The following is a 20,690-nucleotide window of genomic DNA, read 5'->3' on the forward strand; positions in this document are numbered from 1 at the left end:
CCCAAAGGGAGCTCATCACACACACACACACACACACACACACACACACACACACACACACACCATCCCACTTATTTCTGTGCTTCTCGACAACATGAAAACAACCTGTTTCCTCCTCTACCATCCACCTTCCCTTCCTCTGGTACCCCCTTGCATTTCCCCTACTCCTAAGCCAATAGTTCAAGCAAGGCTAACCCCTAGCCCACCCCAAGTCAATGAAGGTCAGCCTCTGGGACATCTAGGACAAGAGACGGGGATGTTCTTTCTGCAGAGATGCCCAACTAGAGAAATCAAAGCCTGGAGCTGCCTTGGCCTCTCAGGTACACAGTCCACCTGAGAATGAAAGAATCAAGATACCCCTGTGACAGTGCTGAGTCCCTGGAGCTCCTGGTAATGAGTTCCTAATTCTTTTGGGTTTAAGTCAGTTTAAGCTAGATCTTGCAACTCAGAGTACTGATTAATACATGGAACCAGTCCCCCAAATGAAGGCCTTTACATCCGCTTCTCCTCTTGCCTCCCATACTCTACACAAAAAGATCTTCCCTCCCTGGACTGTCCCAAACAACTCTCCTGCATATCACTCTCCTCACAGAATGTCACCTCCTTACTATACTTGAAATCCTAAGAATTGTTTCCCATGCCCATGCCCATGTAGTCAGGGGCCCTTGCTTCTTAGAACCAGTCCAGCACACTTTTCTCTCATTCTTTGAGTGAAAAAAAAAAAGCCCTTTTCCTTGAGACTCATGTTACAGAGTTCCCTGTTCATTACAAACTTCCTCATTACTTAAATCACTTAAGACTAACACCATTTTATAGTCTCCTATCCATCCTTGCTCGGACTGCATACCATTTAATAGGCCGTGCTCATAATTCATGTGGCACTCAGACACACAATCTAGTCACTTTGCATAGTCAGTAGTTAGCTCACTCAACCCTTGTAACAGCATGAGGTATTACCTCATTTTACAGATGAGGAAACCCAGGCATAGAAAGACTATTTAGACAGCCCGGAGTTACCCAGCTATTCCCAGGAGGGAATCTATTTGCAGAGCAAATATTCTCAACACATGCTCCACCCTTCCACTTCCTCATTCTCCATATTCTCTGTATTTATAACATCCTCCACTTTTTAACATGTTTTAGTCTGTGCAGGTAAGAGGAAGTCAGTACTTTCTGCAACTCAGTGAATGGGCCATGTGGAAGGTCTCTGGCCAGGTCAGCTAAGGGTGGTCTGGGTGGACTTTGGAGATCTGTGTGCATGTCCACTTCCTACTAGTTCTGTGATATATTGTCTTTGCCTACAAATTCACCTAACAGCGAAGCCAGGAAGCTGAGATGTAGCTGGACTGAAAACCAAGTTAGGGATTCTGCTCCAGGACTTCCCTCCCTCTCCTCTTTGGGAGGGCCTCATTCAGGGCAGTTCCCTGATTAGGGCTGTCCTTAGATCATACCCCTTTGTCCACATCTTCTCCCATGTCCTGGCGCTATTCAGCTCTCTAAAAACTGCACAACTGATTCAAAACTTTTGATTTACATCTCTGAAAGAGCAGGGGAAAGGAAGACAGGGGATGGGGAGAGTCAGGAGGCAGTTTTACCACCCCTAGTCAGTCACCCCTGGATGCAGTTTTACCCAGGGCTGCTGAGCTGTGGAACTGCAGACCTGCACCTTCCCTCCTCCTCTAGCAGCTTAGGCCGGGTCCTGACTTCACAACGCTGCTAACACACCTTGCACACCCCTAAGTCATCTCAACCGACCCGCACATGCACCCCTGTATCAATATTCGGTCGCCGGCGTCTCCTAGGGAGAAAAACACGCAAATGTGTGTACTGCAGCCATTGTAAAGATCCACAGCCAAGCTCCACCAGGCCTCTCATGACATCAAGCAAGCCTAATTAGTACTCACAGCGGCTGTAATTAGTGAGTGCTTACTAGGGGTCGAGCACTGTCCTATCGTTTTTCAAGCACTTACTCCCTCAAGACACCACCACCAGGAGATGGAGACCATCCTGATTCCCATTTTACAGAAGGGGAAACTGAGAGCCCAAGAGATGAGGCTCTGCCCAGGGTCACAAATGCACGACTCCATTGCCGGGCTCGCTGCGCCGCACTTACAGCGGTGTGCTGGTCAACATGTCGCCCGGCCATCTCTACCGCTCTGAACTGCAGCGTCACTGTGAAGGAGCCGGTTCACTGGCGAAAGTGAAAGAATAGGAAGGAGGAAAGACAGAGGAGAACCGTCGGAGTAAAATCCGGAGAGGAGGCGAGGGCGCGCGCAGACTTCCTAGTCATCGTTACTCAGCATTTTGTGGGGCGCACGGTGCTAGGGGGCCGGGACATTGCCGACCTTTTCCAGGAATCCGACCCTTGCCTAGGTGAGCCTAGTACTGTCCCCTCGAGTCTGGGCGTGTCTGATTAAGGCCTGGTTGGTACACTCCCAAGTGACCCTAGAGAGGCCCTGTGGCTCTGGAGTGCCACCTCCCATCGCCATGTGCGGCTCAAGCGCCCTTTAAGTCGCTCGATCGCCCCCACAGCACACCTATTCCACGAGGGTGAGCGCAGGCGGGCGGCTACATATTCAGGGAGGAGCAGCGGGAGACTGTCCACGCCCCAGTCCTCTGTGCGCCTGCGCTAGCCACGCCCCCGCCAGAAGCCCCACCCACCCCTACTCTACGACTCCGGGGGCGGGGCCTGCCGCGGAGCCTTGGCGAGCGCGGGAGGCTGAGCGGGCGCGTCCCCGCCGCACGCACGCCGCGCGCGCCCGCCTGCCCGCCCCGCCCCGCCGCGCTGCGCTCCGCCCTGTCGCTATAAAGAGAAGGCGGGCTGCGCGTTCCCCTCTAAGCTTGGAGCGGCGCTTTGGATCCTTTTCCATCGGTTTCTACAGTTGCTCGTCAGAACCCCAACAGCCAAAATGGTGAAGCAGATTGAGAGCAAGGTACGTGCTACCAGGAAAGACCAGAGCGTTACGCGCAGCCTCCGTAGTGAGGAGGCGATGGGCCGGAGTTGGGAGGCCGTCCCTTCTCATCCCTGGGGGAAGGGGACGCAGTGGCTCGGCCTGGGACGAGAGAAGCCGGGGCCTGGGTGCGCCCAAGGCTGCTGAGCGTGCCCTGAGGGAGGGGACAGGCGGGTGCCCCCTGGAGGGCGGGGTGTCCAGTGCTGCCCACGCCGGGTGCGCCCAGGAAATGCACGCGCTGGGGGAGCAGCCCCGAGCTCCGCACTGCATCTCTTGGACACACGCGTCTGCCCGGGCAACCCCGATAGAGGGAAGGTGAAGGGCTGGAGAGGGTCCACCGTTTGCACCCATGGATGTCCTAATTGCGGCCCAAGCCAGGAGATGGAGGGCCTCTTAGAGAAGGCGCGGGGTCGCTGGCCGCCAGTCCCTCTCCCGTATGCCGGGTGGTCCGCCGATGTGTGCTGGGGTGAACCCCTTGGGAGCTGATCTAGCCTGGAGAACCTCGTCTACCTCCATCACTGGCCGGCCCCAAAGATGACGCGGGCAGTGTCGGTGCTGAGGAGGCGGGTCCCGGCTGGAGACCCTCTGGCTCGTGCCCCAGGTGGCTGCGGGAAGTGAGGTCCAGGCCGCGCCCGCGGGACTCCTCCTCCTGCAAGCGCAGGGCGTGTTTCCGGCAGGCTGGCTTTGGAATGACTCAGTCCCCAAGGCTGGGCCCAGGGACCTCGCTGCCCTACCCGTGGTGTGATTCACCCAGAGTCAGTAGGTTTTGCTAGAACCAGGGTTTCTCCACTGGGAGTAGCCGTCTCTTGTGTGCCCTTCGACCTAAGGGTACCAAAGTTCGTGGTGTGTCCTTTTAGAAATGCCCAAGGGAAAAAAGTGTTCCGGTATCCAAAAGTTACTGCGAGCCAAACATACTTAAGATTGGGAAACAGCTTAACATACAGTGTCTGTTACTGTAACCATTCAGGACATGTTTGTTAAATGGAGAGTCCGAAAGTGAGTGGGGGGAAATTGATGGAAAAACCCCACACCTGCCCCCGGAAAACAGCAGAAGGTGAACCCTCTTCACCCTCCCATCTTGACCATCTGTTTGGTGCTTGTTGGGCCTCAGAAGCCAAAGTGATGTCATACACAGTGTCTGTGATGGTCCCTGAGTCTTTTGTTACTTTCTTAGTACCTCAACTTTTTCTCTTGTGTTTTTCATTATTACTGCCTTGTCCTTAATCTTGTTATTGGAATCCTCGTTTTTTAAATTATGTGAGCCTTCTCATTTGTAGAAAAGGGGGTCCTTAATACTGAGTTTTGTTCCATATCCATTTTTCAACACCTGTGTGACAAATTAGTCTGCCTGGGGAAGGGAAGGAGTGTGGGGCTCTGTTCTCTGGCATCTGGTCTGGCAGCTCACCTGGATAACCCAGGAGGTGAGAGCCCAATAAAGGACTGTGAAGACCTTTGAGTAGCGTAGGTTAGTTTGCTTAGAATCCATCCACTAAACACAAGAAGTTGGTTTTGGCTCCTGGAGCACAGGTCTGGGGCCTTCTGTGTTTGAGTTGTCCTCATTATGGCACTCTAAGTAAGAAAAATGTACAAGAGTGACAGGAAATTCCTTACTTGTGATAAAAGCTTGGGCCCCAATGGCCCTGGTAACAGTTGATCTTCAGACTTATGATCCAGAGTCATCAATCAGGAGCTAACTAATCTGTTATTTTTAAATACTGAGTACACTTCAAATTTTCATCCTGGTAGGCTAAAGTTGATGCCTCTGGCTGTCTAGAACAGGTTTGTTCCTGAGGCCTGTGGGTAGTTTAGGGCCACTGGTATCTATTGCAGACAAAAGTGGAATAAATGCAATGAGGAAGGAGAACTCAAGTGGTTTACAATGTTTTTTTAGAATGATAGTTACCACTTATTGAACTACACACACAAGATACATTGCTAAGTGCTTTACAAACCATTTGTGGTTATTACTTTCGGGTTTGGGTATATTGAGGAAAAGATGTTAGACTCTGCTCTTAGTTATCTACCCCAATTATGTTGTTTTGTTTCCAGATTATTTGTGTCAGTGATGGGGACCTTTGTCAATTCTAATTGTTACTTTCTGAGAGCTAGAAATTGTGATTTCCTTCTTAAATAATCCTGAATAATTTTCAAGCCGATACCTATTTCAGGAAAACTTAGGGTATGGAAAGAAGAGAATGTGCACATGAAGTCTTCACATACCTGCTTATGATCCATGTTCACTTGAATCAAAACTTACAGTTGCAGGCCTCTTTGCAGAATTTTAGGTACTTTTGTTTGAATTTGATTCAACTGTTTTGGGGAAAACTTTGAAGATGGCTGAAAGTATAGTATAGTCTGTCTTGAAAGTTAATATTACTGAGTTGTTATTGAAGGTCAGCCGTGTTTCAAAACTGAATGCCCATCAGACCATTGTTAGTCCTTGACCTTTCTACCATCTTATCTGTATTGTACAGTAAAGAATAATTGGGCCAGGTGTTGTAGTGCACATCTGTAATCTCAGCACCCAGGAGGCTGAGGCAGGAGAATTGTGAGTGTGAAGCCAGCCTGAGGTACATAGTGAGACCCTGTCTCAAAAAACCAAACCAAAAAAAGGTTGATTTGATCTGAAAATCACATTAGGAATGACTTTGAATGAATTCATCTGGAACAATCAGTAATGTTTTGGAAAAGTAGTTTTCATACTTGTAACATAATTAATTCTCTTGCATTTCACCCCCACCCTCTCCCACTCACCTTTCTCCATACACAAAGATAGGATTGACAGACCTGTATAACTGAAAAAAATTACAGAAGTTATGTCATAGCACTTCATTTGTTCTCATGAATACAATTTGTGAATTGTTTCCCCAAAAACATGAAGTAGAAATTAAAAATCTGGAAAAGTAACTGTGCTCCATGTGAATTCACATTAGTTTTCTGTGAGGCTGTTAAACCATGTGCTTTATTTACTTTCCTTAGCTGGAACAAATCTAATGTGATTTGTAACTCGTGGGGGAGGGGAATGTTAGTTTAGATTAAACCAATTTGACTGATGTTTTTCCCTGAAGAAAACCTAGACTTCAGATGCAGATGTTTGTGTTTATATTCATCTTCGTTGCCCTAGTACGGGTTTTGTTTAGCACCAACTGACTAATTGTGGTAAAAATGAATCCCTTGTCGCCAGAATGTTAGGTTCCTAAGGTTACAGTATTGAGACTGTTGGTAAATAATTCAGGGAGGTTGGTAAGGGATTTCTTCATCACTTTTGCTGGGAATTTTCATTTGCCATGTATTCCTTATGCAAAATAATATCTGAGGAAATTTTCCTTCATGAGCAACTAAAGCTGCAGTTCATTTAATGAATTGAGGGCATATTTTTGAGCTAATGGGAAAAAATCAAAGGTTGATAGGTAGTATGATCTCAACTCTGGGAACCCTGTTTAAAACACACACACACAAACAAGAAAATATGTTTATGCCCATAGTGACACTCTGAGTGTTGGGGTTTAGGGACAGTTAATTTCCCTGGACTTTTGTGGGGGAAGAGTAGGGGATTTTGGCATATTCTACCATAGGCAAATTAATCAAAAGTATTAAGGGTTTTTACTGTTGTTAAATAGCTTATGATGTTTCTGTTGTCAAAATCTGTGACATTGTGACTTCTTCAATTGCAGTGACCCCTTTCATCAATCTATAAAATTCAATGAATGTCTAGCACATATCTAGATTTGATGTGGAAATATTTTTAATACAAATATCTGTTTTCCATTCTTTTGCTTAGTTTGAATATAAATTAGCCAGTTCACAATAGTTTGTAAAATATTCCTAAAAACATGAATACCAATTTACTCTAACATTATATCTTAATTCATCTTAGCAAGTATAACAGTACTAACTGTGTGGGGTTCTGTCAAAACTAGTTCATCTGGCTTGTTGAGGGGCAAAAGTAGTGTGTAAAAAGCAGACCCTAAATAGCAGGACTTCTAAGTTGTGCTTTATCATCTTTTCAAGTCCTCAGAATTTTTAACATAAGCTTTTCTTTCACCCTTTTTAGGATGCTTTTCAGGAAGCCTTGAACGCTGCAGGAGATAAACTTGTTGTAGTTGACTTCTCAGCCACGTGGTGTGGACCTTGCAAAATGATCAAGCCTTTCTTTCATGTGAGTAAAGAGATCACTGCCTCCACAAAGCTAGGAGAGAGGATGGTAAAGGGTTTAGAATTTTTTGTTTTTGTTTTGCTGGATCATTGGCCTAAAAGTAGCATAACAACTTAAGTAACATAGGTTTGATAACTGTAGCCCATCAGAGACTCCTTTCAGAAGTTAATTTCATTTGTCTTAAATGGTTTTGCCTTCTTCCCAGTTGAAACATAGACCCAATTTAGAATTCAGGCCTCAGAGTTGTCATGCTAAGTTATTTTACACTAGGAAGAATTTGATTCAGAGAAAATGTATGTTCCTTTAGCCTCTCCTTTTACTAAGATTTATTGGAGAAGCTTGAGTGTATTCCCTGCCATTATCCAGCTCTAAATCTCTTTCAATTTTTCACTTGAAATCCCCAGGCCCTCTCTGAAAAATATCCCAATGTGATGTTCATTGAAGTCGATGTGGATGACTGTCAGGTATGTCGTTGAAAACTTGAGATACTAAACTTTTCACATTGGTCTTTTTCTCTAAATTGCACAGTGCTTCATCACTTACCACCTTTCTAAGACCTTGTGTTCTACCAACCATTCTGAGATGCTCAATAAGTAGAAATTGAGTTTGCAAATAAAATTCATAGATTTGATGGCATCAGCTTGTAAGTCCACATTTAAGGTTCCGTGTCAACTTTTCATGGCATGGAAACAGGTATTCACAAGCCTATTCTAGTCTTGATTGGTTTTAGTCAATGAGAAAACCCAAATGTTTTAAGGAACAAACACCAAGATGTCTTAGAGAGCTGAGAGTAACTGGGGGAAAATGCCAGGATTGTTTTTATTTAACATATTTCCAGTTTGACACTTGTACTGGCCAGCCACTAGTCTGTGTGCTTTCTAGTGTTGACTCCTTTGTCCTTTGTGCTGTTATTGTCCCCATTGTGCATGTGAAAAAAAGGTAAAGTTGGAGTGGCGGAGTCAAGAGTGACAGTGAGGGCATCTGGCTCCCTGCCCTTACTCTTACCCACCACACTTTAGAGGATGCTGTCTAGTGATGAGTGCAGATCATGTTCTTAGCATGTGACTTTGCCTCTCCTCCTCAGGATGTAGCACCTCACAGCTCTTTACAGGTATATGAGCATTTTCTTGTAGCTCCATGGTCACAGAGGGATTTAGGGGGTTGTGATGTGACAGTAGAGGTATTGGACCTGGGTTCTGGTTCTGGCTCACTGGCTTCTGCTTTAAGCTAATCTCCCATTTTCCCTGAGCCTTGGTTCTCTGTCTACCATCAACTTCACAAGGTTGCTATTTGCTTAGCAGACATGGAATGACCAATTAAAGTGCTACAGGATCACTTAAAACAAGAGTACAGCAGACCCTTCTAAACATGTAAGGGCCCATCAGCCCAGATTGTTTATTCTTGGTGGAGTTTCTGATTCCACGCCTCAGAAGACACCTGTCTTTTCTTGTGCTGTCTTCTTTACCTGGTCCATCCTTTCCTGTCCATCATCATAAGTTTCATCTCTTCTCTTCTACTCACTCTTCTTCAGTTACCCCAGGCTACATTTGTTACCCTTCGTCTGTGTCCATGTGATAGTCTTTGCTCCCCTTTCCTTTTGCATTCATGGTACTGAAATGGAACAGAACCTGTACCCAGACCACTTTCTCAATTTTCTAGTTCTGTCCCTTATTGACAGTGGAGACTTGGTTAACTTACTTATCTTTTCTGGGCATCACTTTTACCCTCTAAAATAGCCGTGCTACTTCAACATAAGGTACTTATCAAGATTAAATGAGGCAATAACTCCCAAGTACGTAGAACAATGCCAGGCACAGAGTAAGTACTTGGTTATGGTACAGGTTCAACATCCCAAATCTGAAATCCAGATCATTTTGAATGCTGACATCATGCTTAAACAGCTTCAGATTGGGAGTTTTAGGTTTTCAGATCCAAAAATGGATCATCCAGTAAATTCTACATATTACAAAATTGAAGGAAAAAAATAAAACCCTCTGAAATACTTCTGGTCCCGAGCATTCTGGATAAGGGATCCTCAGCTCTGTTCTATGCCATTGGTTTCCATAAATTTCCTGGGGTCAGGGACCCTGTATTACTCACCTTTGTCTTCTTTACCTAGCACACCTGTCTGCATGTAGTATAGGTATGGAATGAGTGAATAAATGTTATGGTTAAGTAAAGTCATTCTAAAATATGTTCAAGTTTTTCTTTAAAAATACAAATATAATTGTTCACGTTTGTGAAAAAAAGTTGTTTCCTGTTTTAGTAAACTTACAGTCTTATTTTTTTCTATATGGTCACTTAGCCAGGAAAAATTTGCTTTGCTCCTGAACTAGATTAACTCACTATAACTGACCCTATCAGATAACACTGTAATCTTTATTTGAAAGTAATAACATGCCAGAGTCTGTGGGAAGCCCTCTGCGTGTGTTATGTCATGATATGTGCACAGTAACTAGGAGAATAGATTTTATTAGTATCCGCATTGAGAGGTGAGGAGACTGCAGCACAGAAGGTGACCTGGGCAGAGCAGGGCCCCATACCACTCTGAGGACAGGTGCTTCTGCTGCCTCACTCTTAAACTCATATGTAAAGCAGCAAGGCCTTCGAATGGCAACTCTTCTTCCCTGACTGCTTGGGGCACACAAATCACCCTGGAAATGTCTTTCAAAACTTAAAGTGACCCTCTTTCAAACTGGGGGCTTTAACTTTGCCTCTGTACTTTAAAGATTGAGCAGCAGAGAGGCTTAAAAGACTCCTAAACACATGAATGAGAAGAAATTATCTTGTAGGTATAACAGGTTCACATGGACAGTTAGAAGGCCTGGATGTGTGATGCGGTACACAGGGAAGTAATTGTGTATTCATAGAAGAGTGTGAGCCCTTTTGAAAATGATAGACTGATTGTACTCATTGGTAGCCAAGGGGTCTGATACAAACTTCATAAACTAAAATAAGAAACAAAGTAGTTTAAGACCTGAATATTTTGCAACCTTTTCAAATACCATGTGTCTGAATTTTGATAAGAAGAGCTAGGAATGAGTTAATAGACATGACAAAAGCACTCTTAAAGTTACTCTGGCTCTATAGAGTGCTAACCTAGAAATCAATGAAATTAAATGTCCTAAGTTTAATGTTGTTAGTTTTGTTATATTTACTAATAAAAATCTGTGATTAGGCAATAAAGGTGGGGAACAGATCATCTGTTGCCAGGGGTTGGTTCAGGTAGAGTTTGACTACAAAGGGGCATCTTAAGAAAATTAGGAGAAGGAAGGGAATGTTCTGCATCTGATGGTGAGGGTTTTACATGACTGTACATTGCTCAAAACTCCCAGAACTTGTACACACTCTAAAAAGCTAATTTTCTAGATTCTTAAAAAAAACAGGAATAGGCTAGCTTTCTATTTTTAAATGAGGGGAATGATAAACTTAGACCAAGGCTCTTTAACCATGTATTAAAAAACAACCATTTAGGGGTAAGATATTGCATTTCTACCTCATTCTTTACTAGAGGGCAGGGAATGTGTGGGAGGACAGTACTGGGATTTGAACTCAGGGCCTTACACTTGCCAGGCAGGCACTCTACCACTTGAGCCATGTCCCCAGCCCAGGAATTGAGAATATAACCAGTTTAGTTTTGTGTTTCTTTTGCATTCATTACATTGGTTTTCATTTGCTAAAACAAATGGCTTTTATTTCCTAGTGCTAAGATGTGGAGTATATCTAACAGGGAAAAACCTCTGGTTGTGGACTGTCCCAAGCAAAGCCCAGTACTCACAGCCTTGTTCTCATCCTCTCTTGTCTCCCATAAGGATGTTGCTGCAGATTGTGAAGTGAAATGCATGCCAACCTTCCAGTTTTTTAAAAAGGGTAAAAAGGTATGTACATCTGATCTTCACGAAAAATCACATGGAGAATGTGCTATAAATGAGGAAACAATCAAAGCAACTTATCCCTTCACACTGTAGCATGTCATCATTTTCTGTGTTCAAGGACATTTAAATATGTCATTCTTCATTGTCTGAAGTACACAATGGTATCTCTAGTTAAAAGCTGGTGTTAGTTAGAAGCAGACCCTAAATCCTTGTGATTAGTGCTTCATATTTTTGTCATAAAGTATACAGGATGTCTTAGACTTAGATTTCCTAGACTACTACATTGCCCCTAAGTATGGCATTTGAGTGTTAGTAAAATGATGGGTCTTTACCTGGGTTTCCTGCTTTGTCTAAAATTAGGTGATGGACTAAGGTGATCTCTCAACTATTAACTGAATACCTATTATATCCTACGTAAATGTCTCATTGTTAGAGGGATTTATGGTTTTTTTTTTTAAATGCACCACTGTCTTTCCTTGAAGATTTTTGTTTCTTTGATTTCTTTTGTTTTTAATTAAGAACTGTGTTATTCAAGAGAGTTTATTTTAAATAAGATTATATGTGCTCTTCCTTCCCCTAACCCCCATGGTTCCTTCGCTCTGTGATTGTAGCTTATGTATGAATTAGTGATGCATCATTACAGCTAATGTCAATTCAATATTCTCTTGACAGGTGGGTGAATTTTCTGGAGCTAATAAGGAAAAGCTTGAAGCCACCATTAATGAATTTGTCTAATTGTGTTTTCTGGAAAAACATAACCAGCTGTCAACTGTTTAAAACTTGTAATTTTTTTTAATTTACAAAAGTATGAAGTGTGGAGACTCTATCTCCAATTGCCATCTGATTATAAATGACAATAAAATATTAATTCTACCCTTTGTAAAACTGCCTGGTGTCTGGATAGCGTTCCAAGTAAATGAGAAGTGCCTGTTCAATGCCCTAATTATTTTCATAGGTTCTCCAACTTTTTAGTAACATTTTAGCCACCAATTATTTTAAAGTTTTTAAAAATTATCCCTATCTTAAAAAAGAAAAATCTCATTATGGACAATGCACATAGTACAGCAGTATGTTAAAATTCCTCTTTTTTGGTCTTTTTGAACAGAAAAAAAATAGTATTCTCTGTTCTAGCAAGTAAGCTCACTCTGCCGTCTGAAAGTATGCATGACCAACACTGATGTCCACCCATGATAGAAGTGTTCGTCTCTGCTGTAAGATTGCTGTGGCATGGGTCACAGAACTGCTAATTCACATCCGATGGTGACAGAGACCTTACATCAATCAGAAATTCTCCATGGAAGCTGGGTGCAGTGGCAGATACCTATAATCCTAGTTTCTAGGGAGGCTGAGATCAGGAGGAGCATAATTCCAAGATAGCCCAGCAAAAAAGTTCACGAGACCCCATTTCAACAGAAAATGAGCCTGTCATCCCAGATACAGTGAGAAGCATAAACTAGGAGGATCACAGTCCAGTCCAGCCTGGAATAAAAACAAGACCCTATCAAAAAGTAAAAATTGCTGGTGGAGTGGCACAAATGGTAGAACACCTGCCTACTAAGCACAAAGACGACCTTAGTTCAAACCCCTATCCTGCCCCCCCCACCAAAAAAAAATTCCCCATGGTCCACTCACAAGGGAGTTACCCCAAACATTACAGTAGAGATTTTGATTCTAAGCCTAGTTTTTTATAGAGGTTCCAGCCTGAGTGATTAACCATGTGGAAAGTAGTTATTCGTAAAAGAACTTTGTTTCTTCCGTTCTAAATATAGCTGGGGGGTGGAGGCTGCTTAAAGAAATAGTTTCCAGAATTAATAATGAAAATCATAGAATTTTTAATTATATCTAGGCTTCATCCTTCTAGTAATTTAATCTTTTGCAATATCCTATCAGGTAGATGCTCTGATCCTCAGTTACCAGTGAGGACACAGAAGTTAAGTAATTCCCCCACCATGACAACTAGTCAGTGGAGAAGCTGGGATGTGAACCGAAGAGGTCTGACACCAGAACATGTGCCCTTGACCACTACACCACCTCTCAGTGTAGCGATCTGAGGATGTAGTAAAATAATGGGTCCTTTCCTGGGTTTCTCACCTCCTCTAAAGTGAGGGTAATCACCACCAAGCTATGGAATCAGCCTAGGTGTCTATCAATAGATGAATGATAAAGAAAATGGTATACATGCACAGTGGAGGAGTAGTATTCACCATGAAGAAAAATTACATTGTGGAACATGTTAAGCAAAATTAGCCAAGTTCAGAAAGATTACATGTTTTCTCTCATGTGGAGTCCAGACATAAAGTTAATGGAAAGGGGAGAGGGAAGAGGTGATGGGAGTAAATAATGTCAAAGTACATTATATCAATGTATGAAAACAGCATAATGAAATCCACTAAAAAAATAGGAGGGAATGGAGATACAGAGTAGTAGAGGGAATTAATTTGAAGTACAGTATATGCATGTATAAAAATACCACAATGAAACCCCTTAGTACAATTTATATACAGTAATAATTTTTAAATATAACTAATTAAAGAATAAAATAGGGTGATGAACTAGATGATCTCAAAACCATTAACAGAATGTCTGCCCAGGCACTGTGCTAGGCTTGGGCTGTAACTGTAAAGACCTAATACAGCATACATGCTAGAGAGGAAGGCAAAGTAGTAATAGATGTATATTCTGAGGCAAAATGAACTAAGAGACCAGGCTCAGTAATTGAGAATAATAGGGAGACCTGCTTTGGATCAGGTGGTTGGGGTAAGGTTCCATGAGGTGACTGAGCTGAAACTTGATAGATAAAAGGCTTTCTGACCTGCTAAGAGCCAGGGAGTCCACTTTCCAGATGAGGCCCTGAGTTGAAAAAGGCTGGTACATTATAGGACCATCAGAGAAGCATGGAATATGGAATAAAGCTGGATCGAGCAGCAGGACCCATGAATGCTATGAGAAGTCATTGAAGAGTAACATGCTCTGATAGAAAGCTCATTTTGATAGCTGTATGGAAAAAACTGAAAATGAAAAGCAGGTAGGTTTCTGCAGTTACCAGGGGTAGATTTAATAATGGCAGTGATTAGAGAAGCTATGGGTGGTGGTAGAGACCAAAGAATTCAAGGACGTGGGAGTAGGACCCATGAATGAATCTACTCTAGCTTAAGCACCTGGGTAGCTGGGGTGCCTGTCATGAGGGTTGGTGGAAGCAGATACAGATGATCAAGAAGTCAGTCTCTAGCATGTTAAGATAGATGCTTCTGGGCTGTACATTCAAATGAAGTTGCCATGTAGGCTGCTGGGTACTAGTTTGGTTTTTTGTTTTTTTTTTTTTAACAGTGCTGGGAAATGAACCCAGGACCTTGTATATGCTAGTGGTAGGCAAGTGCTCTACCACTGAGCTACATCTCCAGCTGGGTACTAATTTAGAGCTCAACAGACAGGTGTAAACAGGTATAGAAATTTGGAAGCTATCATCATGTAGACAGCATTTAGGAGCATATGAGGACTCCTAGGAGGAGAATCCAAAGTGAAGAGAACTCAAGATACAGCCTGAACTTCTAGGACTTAGAGATGGAGTGGAATAAGAACAAAGACCTATGGGTAACCATAGGCGGGACACCAGAAGGCTTTATCCTGAAAGCTGAGGAGAGCATTTCAAAAAGAAAAGGAGTGTCAATTATCAAATGCTGCTGATAGGACAAGAAAGGTGAAAAAAAAACTTAATGGACATTGGAAAAAAGAGAGACTTTTTAATAAGTGGTGCTGGGAAAACTGGATATCCACATGTGGAAGACTGAAACAAGACCTCTGTCTCTCACCCTGTAAAATATCAACTCAAAATGGATCAAAGGCCTTAATGTCGACCTGAAACTTAGAAACTACTAGAGCTAAACATAGGGGAAACACTTCAAGATCTAGTCATAGTCAATGACTTCCTGAGTAGGATGCCAATAGCTTAGAAAACAATACCAACTGACAAATAGGACTGCATTAAATTAAAGTTTCTGCACAGCAAAAGAAGAGTGAAGAGACAGCCTACAGAAAATCTTTGCCAGCTACTCATCTCACTAAATTAACATCTAGAATATATAAAGAACTCAAAAAATTAAACAACAAAAAAGCTAATGATCCAGTCAATAAATTGGCAAATGTGACAAACAATTTTCAAAAGAAGTACAAATGGCCAATAAATACATGAAAAATGTTCAACATCTTTAGCCATCAGGGAAATGCAAATGAAAACTATGCTGAGATTCTCTTACCCCAGTCAGAATGGTTCTCATCAAGAAAGCAAAAGTAACAAATGTTGGCAAGGGTACAGGGAAGGGAGCCCTTATACACTGCTGGTTGGAATGTAAATTAGTGCAACCACTATGGAAATCACTATGGAGGTGCTTCAAAAACTTAGAAATAGAACTTGCAGCCTAGCATGGTGGCTCACACCTGTAACCCTAACTACTTGGGAGGCTGAGAGCAGGAGGATGATTGATGCCAGTCACTGCAAAAAGTTAGCCAGCCCCATCTCAATCAATAAAAACCTGGGCACAGTTATGCACAGTTGTTAGCCTAGTTAGGCAAGAAGCATAAAGAAGGGGGATCATAGACCAAACCAGCCAGGGCATAAATGTGAGACTACCTCAAAAATAACCAAAGCAAAAAGGGCTGGAGCTGTGGCTCAAGTGATAGAACACCTGGCAAGCAACCTCAAGGCCCTGAGTTCAAACCCCAGTACTACCAAATAAATAAATAAACTAGACATTCCATATGATCCAGCCATAACATTCCTGGGTATATATCCAAAAGAATCGAAGTCAACTGGGTATGGAGACGCCTGCACATCCATGTTTATCCCTGAGCCATTCACAATAACCAAGCTATGGAACCAGCCTAGATGTCCACAAACTGTTGAATGAATAAAGAAAATGTGATAACATGCACATTGGAGTTTTCAGTCACAAAGAAATGAAATTTTGGGCTGGCAGAGTGGCTCAGGTGGTAGAGCACCTGCCTAGCAAGCATGAGCCCTTGAGTTCAAACCCCAGCATCAACAAAAAAAAAAAAATTAAAGAACTTTTTGTCATTTACAGGAAAATGGATGGCACTGGCAATCATCATGTTAAGCAAACTAAGACAAATTCACAAAGACAAAGATGTTATCTCTTGTAGAATTGTGGGTAGGAAGAAGGACATGAAAGTAAAAGGAGGACGGTTAGAGATGAGGAAAGGGGAAGGGGGAGGGGAAAAGAGGATACAGGTAACAGCGTGAATATGATAAAAGTGCATTGTATACGTGTGTAGAAATGTCATGACAAAACCAGTTTGTACAAAATTAATATATACTCATAAATGGAAGTTGGTGATTGCAACAAAAATTTCCTGTAGAGTGCTAGGGATGGAAGCCAGGTTTGTGGGAACAGAAATCACTTCTCATATCTAAGTATCCTTGTTTGTGAAGAATGTCTAATGATAACTCTTACATCATTCTGAGCAGCAAAACATGCTAAATCCTCTCTAGGTGACATAGAGTAAGAGCTATTAATATTGAAATAGAAAAAAATCTCATTGTTGCTACTGAATAAACAAGTTGCACAACTTTATTAACAGAACAGCATTATTCCCTTTGTAAGGAACAACACTGCTAGGTATTTCTAGATAAATCTGTGTATAAATTACCAGGAAAATCTCTCCAAGGACACATTTCCTTCACAGCAGTGACTTCTGGAGAGGAGGGCCAGTTGATATTGATGGTTTTGTGTTTTAACTATAAATGTTTAGATGTTTCTTTACAGCAGATGTGTCTGTGCATTGCTCATAAATTAAAAATATTTTAAAGATAAATAGAAGTGAGGGCAGGGCTTATAGAACCCATGTGGAATTTTGCTAGAAAGTAGAGTTGAGTGATGGAGTTAAGAAGTGTTCTGTGTGTCAGACTAGTATGTGATAAGAACTACCCCTTGCCACCATTCTGCAGCCTGAGCCACAGCTGGTCTCATCCCTTGCAGAACAAAGCCCCCACTGTCCCTTATCTCCTGCCACCTCCCTTTGCCTATACCTAGCCCTTGCTTTATCCCAAATGCTACTTAAGGCCAGACCCACTGAGAGAAGCTGCTGCACCATTTTTTCTCAGCAAGCCAGTCTGCTTATTAAACTTTTGGACATGCGATTCCTCTCAAGGGCCTCCTTTGTGTGCAGTGTGTGGCGTTTTCCTAATCTTTTGGTGCCATGACTCGGATCCAGGTGAGCTTCCAGCATCGATCTTGCTCTCCCGATCAGTAAATTCAGGCCCTCCCGATATATGCTGCACTCCCAAGCCTACTTTGGCCACAAGGCAGACATCCCCTATATAGGGGAGCCTGTCCGGGGGATTATACCGGCCTGCCAAAGCCATGTAGGTGGGAGCTGCCTTCCTTAAGCCTGGATAAATTTACTGGGATTTGACCTGCTTTTCCAGGACCCCTGACCCCAGACTAGTGCCACCATCACCACTCTCACTCACAGGGAAGCTCCTCAAGGTCAGTGCGCTCCCATTACTCACCCACCACCAGTTGATTTCCTCAGTCCTCCCTTGATGAGTTCCCTTGCACCGTGAGTTGTGATTCTCTCTCTCTCTCTTGGCTGGTCAAAATCATAGTACTAGGTCCTGGATCACTCTCCCTAGGAACTGGGTTCCTGGGGCGTGGACAATCCTCTCGGTGAAGACATTCCCTTGAGGTCCTCCACTCCTCTGTTTCGTCCAAGAAAGCAATATCTTGGGGATGCCCACAATATTCTTCTCAGACCAGATCTCACCATGGGGACTGGACCTTCCAAAATTCCCTCAGACACTCCTCTGGGTTGCCTACTGGCCAACCTCAAGCCCTCACGGCTCTCACCTGATCTCAAAGCCCAAAAACTCATTTTTCTCTCCAATCGGCTTTGCCACAATACCAATTGCACAATGACTCAAAATGGCTGCTTAATGGCACACTCAACCCTAACGTTCTCAGGGATCTCTGAGAATGCACTGGAAAGTGGAAGGAAATTCCGTATGTCCAGGCATTCTCTTACCTCCACTCTAAACCTTCTCTGTGTAACCTTTGCTCCCCTGCCCAGGTCCTTCTGGCTACAAAGACCCCAACTACTCTCCCTGACTCCGATGCTTTCCCTTCTTTCAATCCCGCTAATGAGCCTCTGCCCTATCAGACACGGGCTGCCATTGTTCAACCATTGGCCCCTGCCCCTCCTTCTGTCACTCCTTCTGCCATTTCCCCCACCCCTCCTCCCACCCCTTTCTCCACTCCTCCCTCTGCTTCCCCTTCCCCCTGCCCTCCTACCAACTCAGAACCACCAGATCCCCTGAGTCCCCCACACACTCGCTGTCACGGACCCCTCAGCCAGCCGGTTTCCTTCTACTCCCTCCGAGAGATGGCTGGTGCCAAGGGTATCATGTGAGTTCATGTTCCCTTTTCTCTCACAGACCTGTCACAAATGCCTTGGTTCCTTCACCACTAACCCTGACTCTTATATTAAAAAATTTAAATATTTGGCCCAACCTTATAGCCTCACCTGACATGACATTTATACCTTCCTCTCTTCAACCCTCCTCCCAGAGGAGAGACGTAGGGTCTGGGACGTGGCTAAGACACATGCAAATGAGATTCACCCTACCACCCCTGCCCACCCCATGGGAACATTGGCGGTTCCAGAGGCAGAACCCCACTGGGACTATCAAACTAATGACACAACTTCCAGAGATCAGATGGTCACCTGCCTAGTGGCAGGGTTAAAGAGAGCTGCCCAAAAGGTTGTTAATTTTTATAAACTCAGGGAAATTCAACAAGAGGAAAAAGAAAATCCAGCCAGTTTCTTGTCCTGACTCACAGAGGCACTATGACGCCATACCACACCTAAAACACAAGATGGGACAATTATTCTTATGACCCATTTTATCTCCCAGTCAGCCCCAAATATAAAAAAAAAAAGTTAAAAAGACTAAAAAATGGTCCTCAGACTCCACAGGCTAAAATTCTAAATGTGGCTTTTAAGGTTTATAATTACTGTGAGAAACAACAACGGGCTGATAAGGAGAGGAGAGAGAAAACCAAATTCCAGATGTTGGCCCAAGCTCTCCAACAAAACCCCCTGGCCCCCAACTCACAAGGCCAGGGAAAATCCTGAACACCTCCCACTTCATGTCTTCAGTGTGGCCTTGAGGGACAATGGGCCTGTGCCTGTCCTAAGATACACTGCCCACCAGGACCATGTCCTAAGTGCAAACATGAGGGCCACTGGGGAAGGGACTGCCCCTCTGCCCCTCAAGGTGAGGAGTCTAGACCACCTCGATGTTCCTCCTCCCTAACTGATTTTCTAGAACTAGCAACTGTGGCAGAAGACTGACAGAGCCCAGGACTCCCAGGCCCAACGACCATAACTTCACGGGAGCCCAGGGTAATGGCCATCATTGACGGTAGGCCTATCTCCTCATAGAAACCAGCACCACTTTTTCTGCCTTGCTGGAGTTCTGGGGACCTACCAAGCCTTCTTCAACCTCCATAGTCAGGGTGGAGGGAACTCCTTCCCAGCCCTTAATGACCTTTCCCTTAACTTACATACTGGGAGATACCCTATTTATCCATTCCTTCCTAGTGCTACCTAATTGTCCCACTCCACTCTTAGGTAGAGACATTTTAACAAAATTTCAGGCCACCCTCACCTTACATCCATCCCCACAAAAGCTGCGACCCATCAACCCCTCGTCTCCATCCTCACAGTCCCTCCTCGCCATCGTAGGTGCCTTGCTTCCACAAGCTTCTCCCAATTCCTTGCTCTAACTGGCAACATTGGTGGACCCCATTGTATGGGATCTCAAAAACCCCTCTGTTGCCTCACATCATGAGCCAGCTGTCATCAGTCTCAAAGATCCTTCTACTTTCCCAAACCAATCTCAATATCACATCTCTCCAACCCTCCTACAGGGTCTAAAGCCTATCATCTCAGAGATTCTCACTAAGGACCTACTTTGCCCAACCCACTCCCCCTATAACTCTCCTATTCTGCCTGTAAAAAAGCCCAGTGGGTCTTACCAGCTGGTGCAGGACCTCCGTTTAATCAACATGGCAGTGACTCCTATATACCCAGTGGTACCCAACCCCTACACTCTCCTGTCTCTCATCCCTGGTACCACCACCCATTTCACAGTCCTGGACCTAAAGGATGCTTTCTTCACTATCCCTGTCCACCCACAGTCCCAAAACCTCTTTGCCTTCACCTGGACTGATCCAGATTCTCATACTTCCCAACAACTGACCTGGACTGTTCGGCCTCAGGGGTTCCAGGACAGTCCCCACCTCTTTGGCCAAGCTCTGGCTAGGGACCTCCTCACCCTCCATCTCTCCCCAAGTAAACTCCTCCAATATGTAGATGACCTCCTGCTCTGCAGCCCCTCACTCATGGATAGCCAACAACACACTGCCCTCCTGCTTAATTTTCTGGGAAAAAAGGGATACTGGGTGTCCCCTAACAAGGCTCAACTGTCTCTCACCCAGGTAACTCACCTGGACCTATCCATCTCCCCTACTCATAAAGCTATCACCACAGATCGTAAGGCCTTGCTAGCCTCTCTCCCTGCCCCCACCACCAAGGCTAAAATTCTCTCCTTTCTTGGCCTGACAGGCTACCTCAGAGCCTGGGCACCCAACTTCAGTCTAATGGCCAAACCTCTATATGAGGCATCCAGGG

At 44.0% G+C, this 20,690-nt stretch overlaps 1 protein-coding gene and 1 long non-coding RNA gene across 2 annotated transcripts in view; one reads left to right on the forward strand and one right to left on the reverse strand.

Annotated features, from left to right (window-relative positions):
* The first annotated feature begins 2,775 nt into the window (after positions 1–2,775).
* Positions 2,776–11,867, forward strand: Txn (thioredoxin). Its single transcript, XM_020173902.2, has 5 exons — positions 2,776–2,933; positions 7,006–7,110; positions 7,512–7,571; positions 10,920–10,985; positions 11,655–11,867. The coding sequence occupies exons 1-5, from the start codon at positions 2,910–2,912 to the stop codon at positions 11,715–11,717; spliced, it is 318 nt and encodes a 105-aa protein (XP_020029491.1). The 5' UTR covers positions 2,776–2,909; the 3' UTR covers positions 11,718–11,867.
* The window catches only part of LOC141415389 (uncharacterized), a 61,557-nt gene continuing 47,871 nt past the window's right edge, over positions 7,005–20,690 (reverse strand). The window contains exon 4 of the long non-coding RNA XR_012440349.1: positions 7,005–7,140. This is a non-coding gene — a long non-coding RNA (uncharacterized lncRNA). The remainder of the gene's footprint in view (positions 7,141–20,690) is intronic.

Source organism: Castor canadensis, chromosome 13, assembly GCF_047511655.1.
Source record: "Castor canadensis chromosome 13, mCasCan1.hap1v2, whole genome shotgun sequence".
NCBI classification, from domain to species: Eukaryota; Metazoa; Chordata; class Mammalia; order Rodentia; family Castoridae; genus Castor; species Castor canadensis.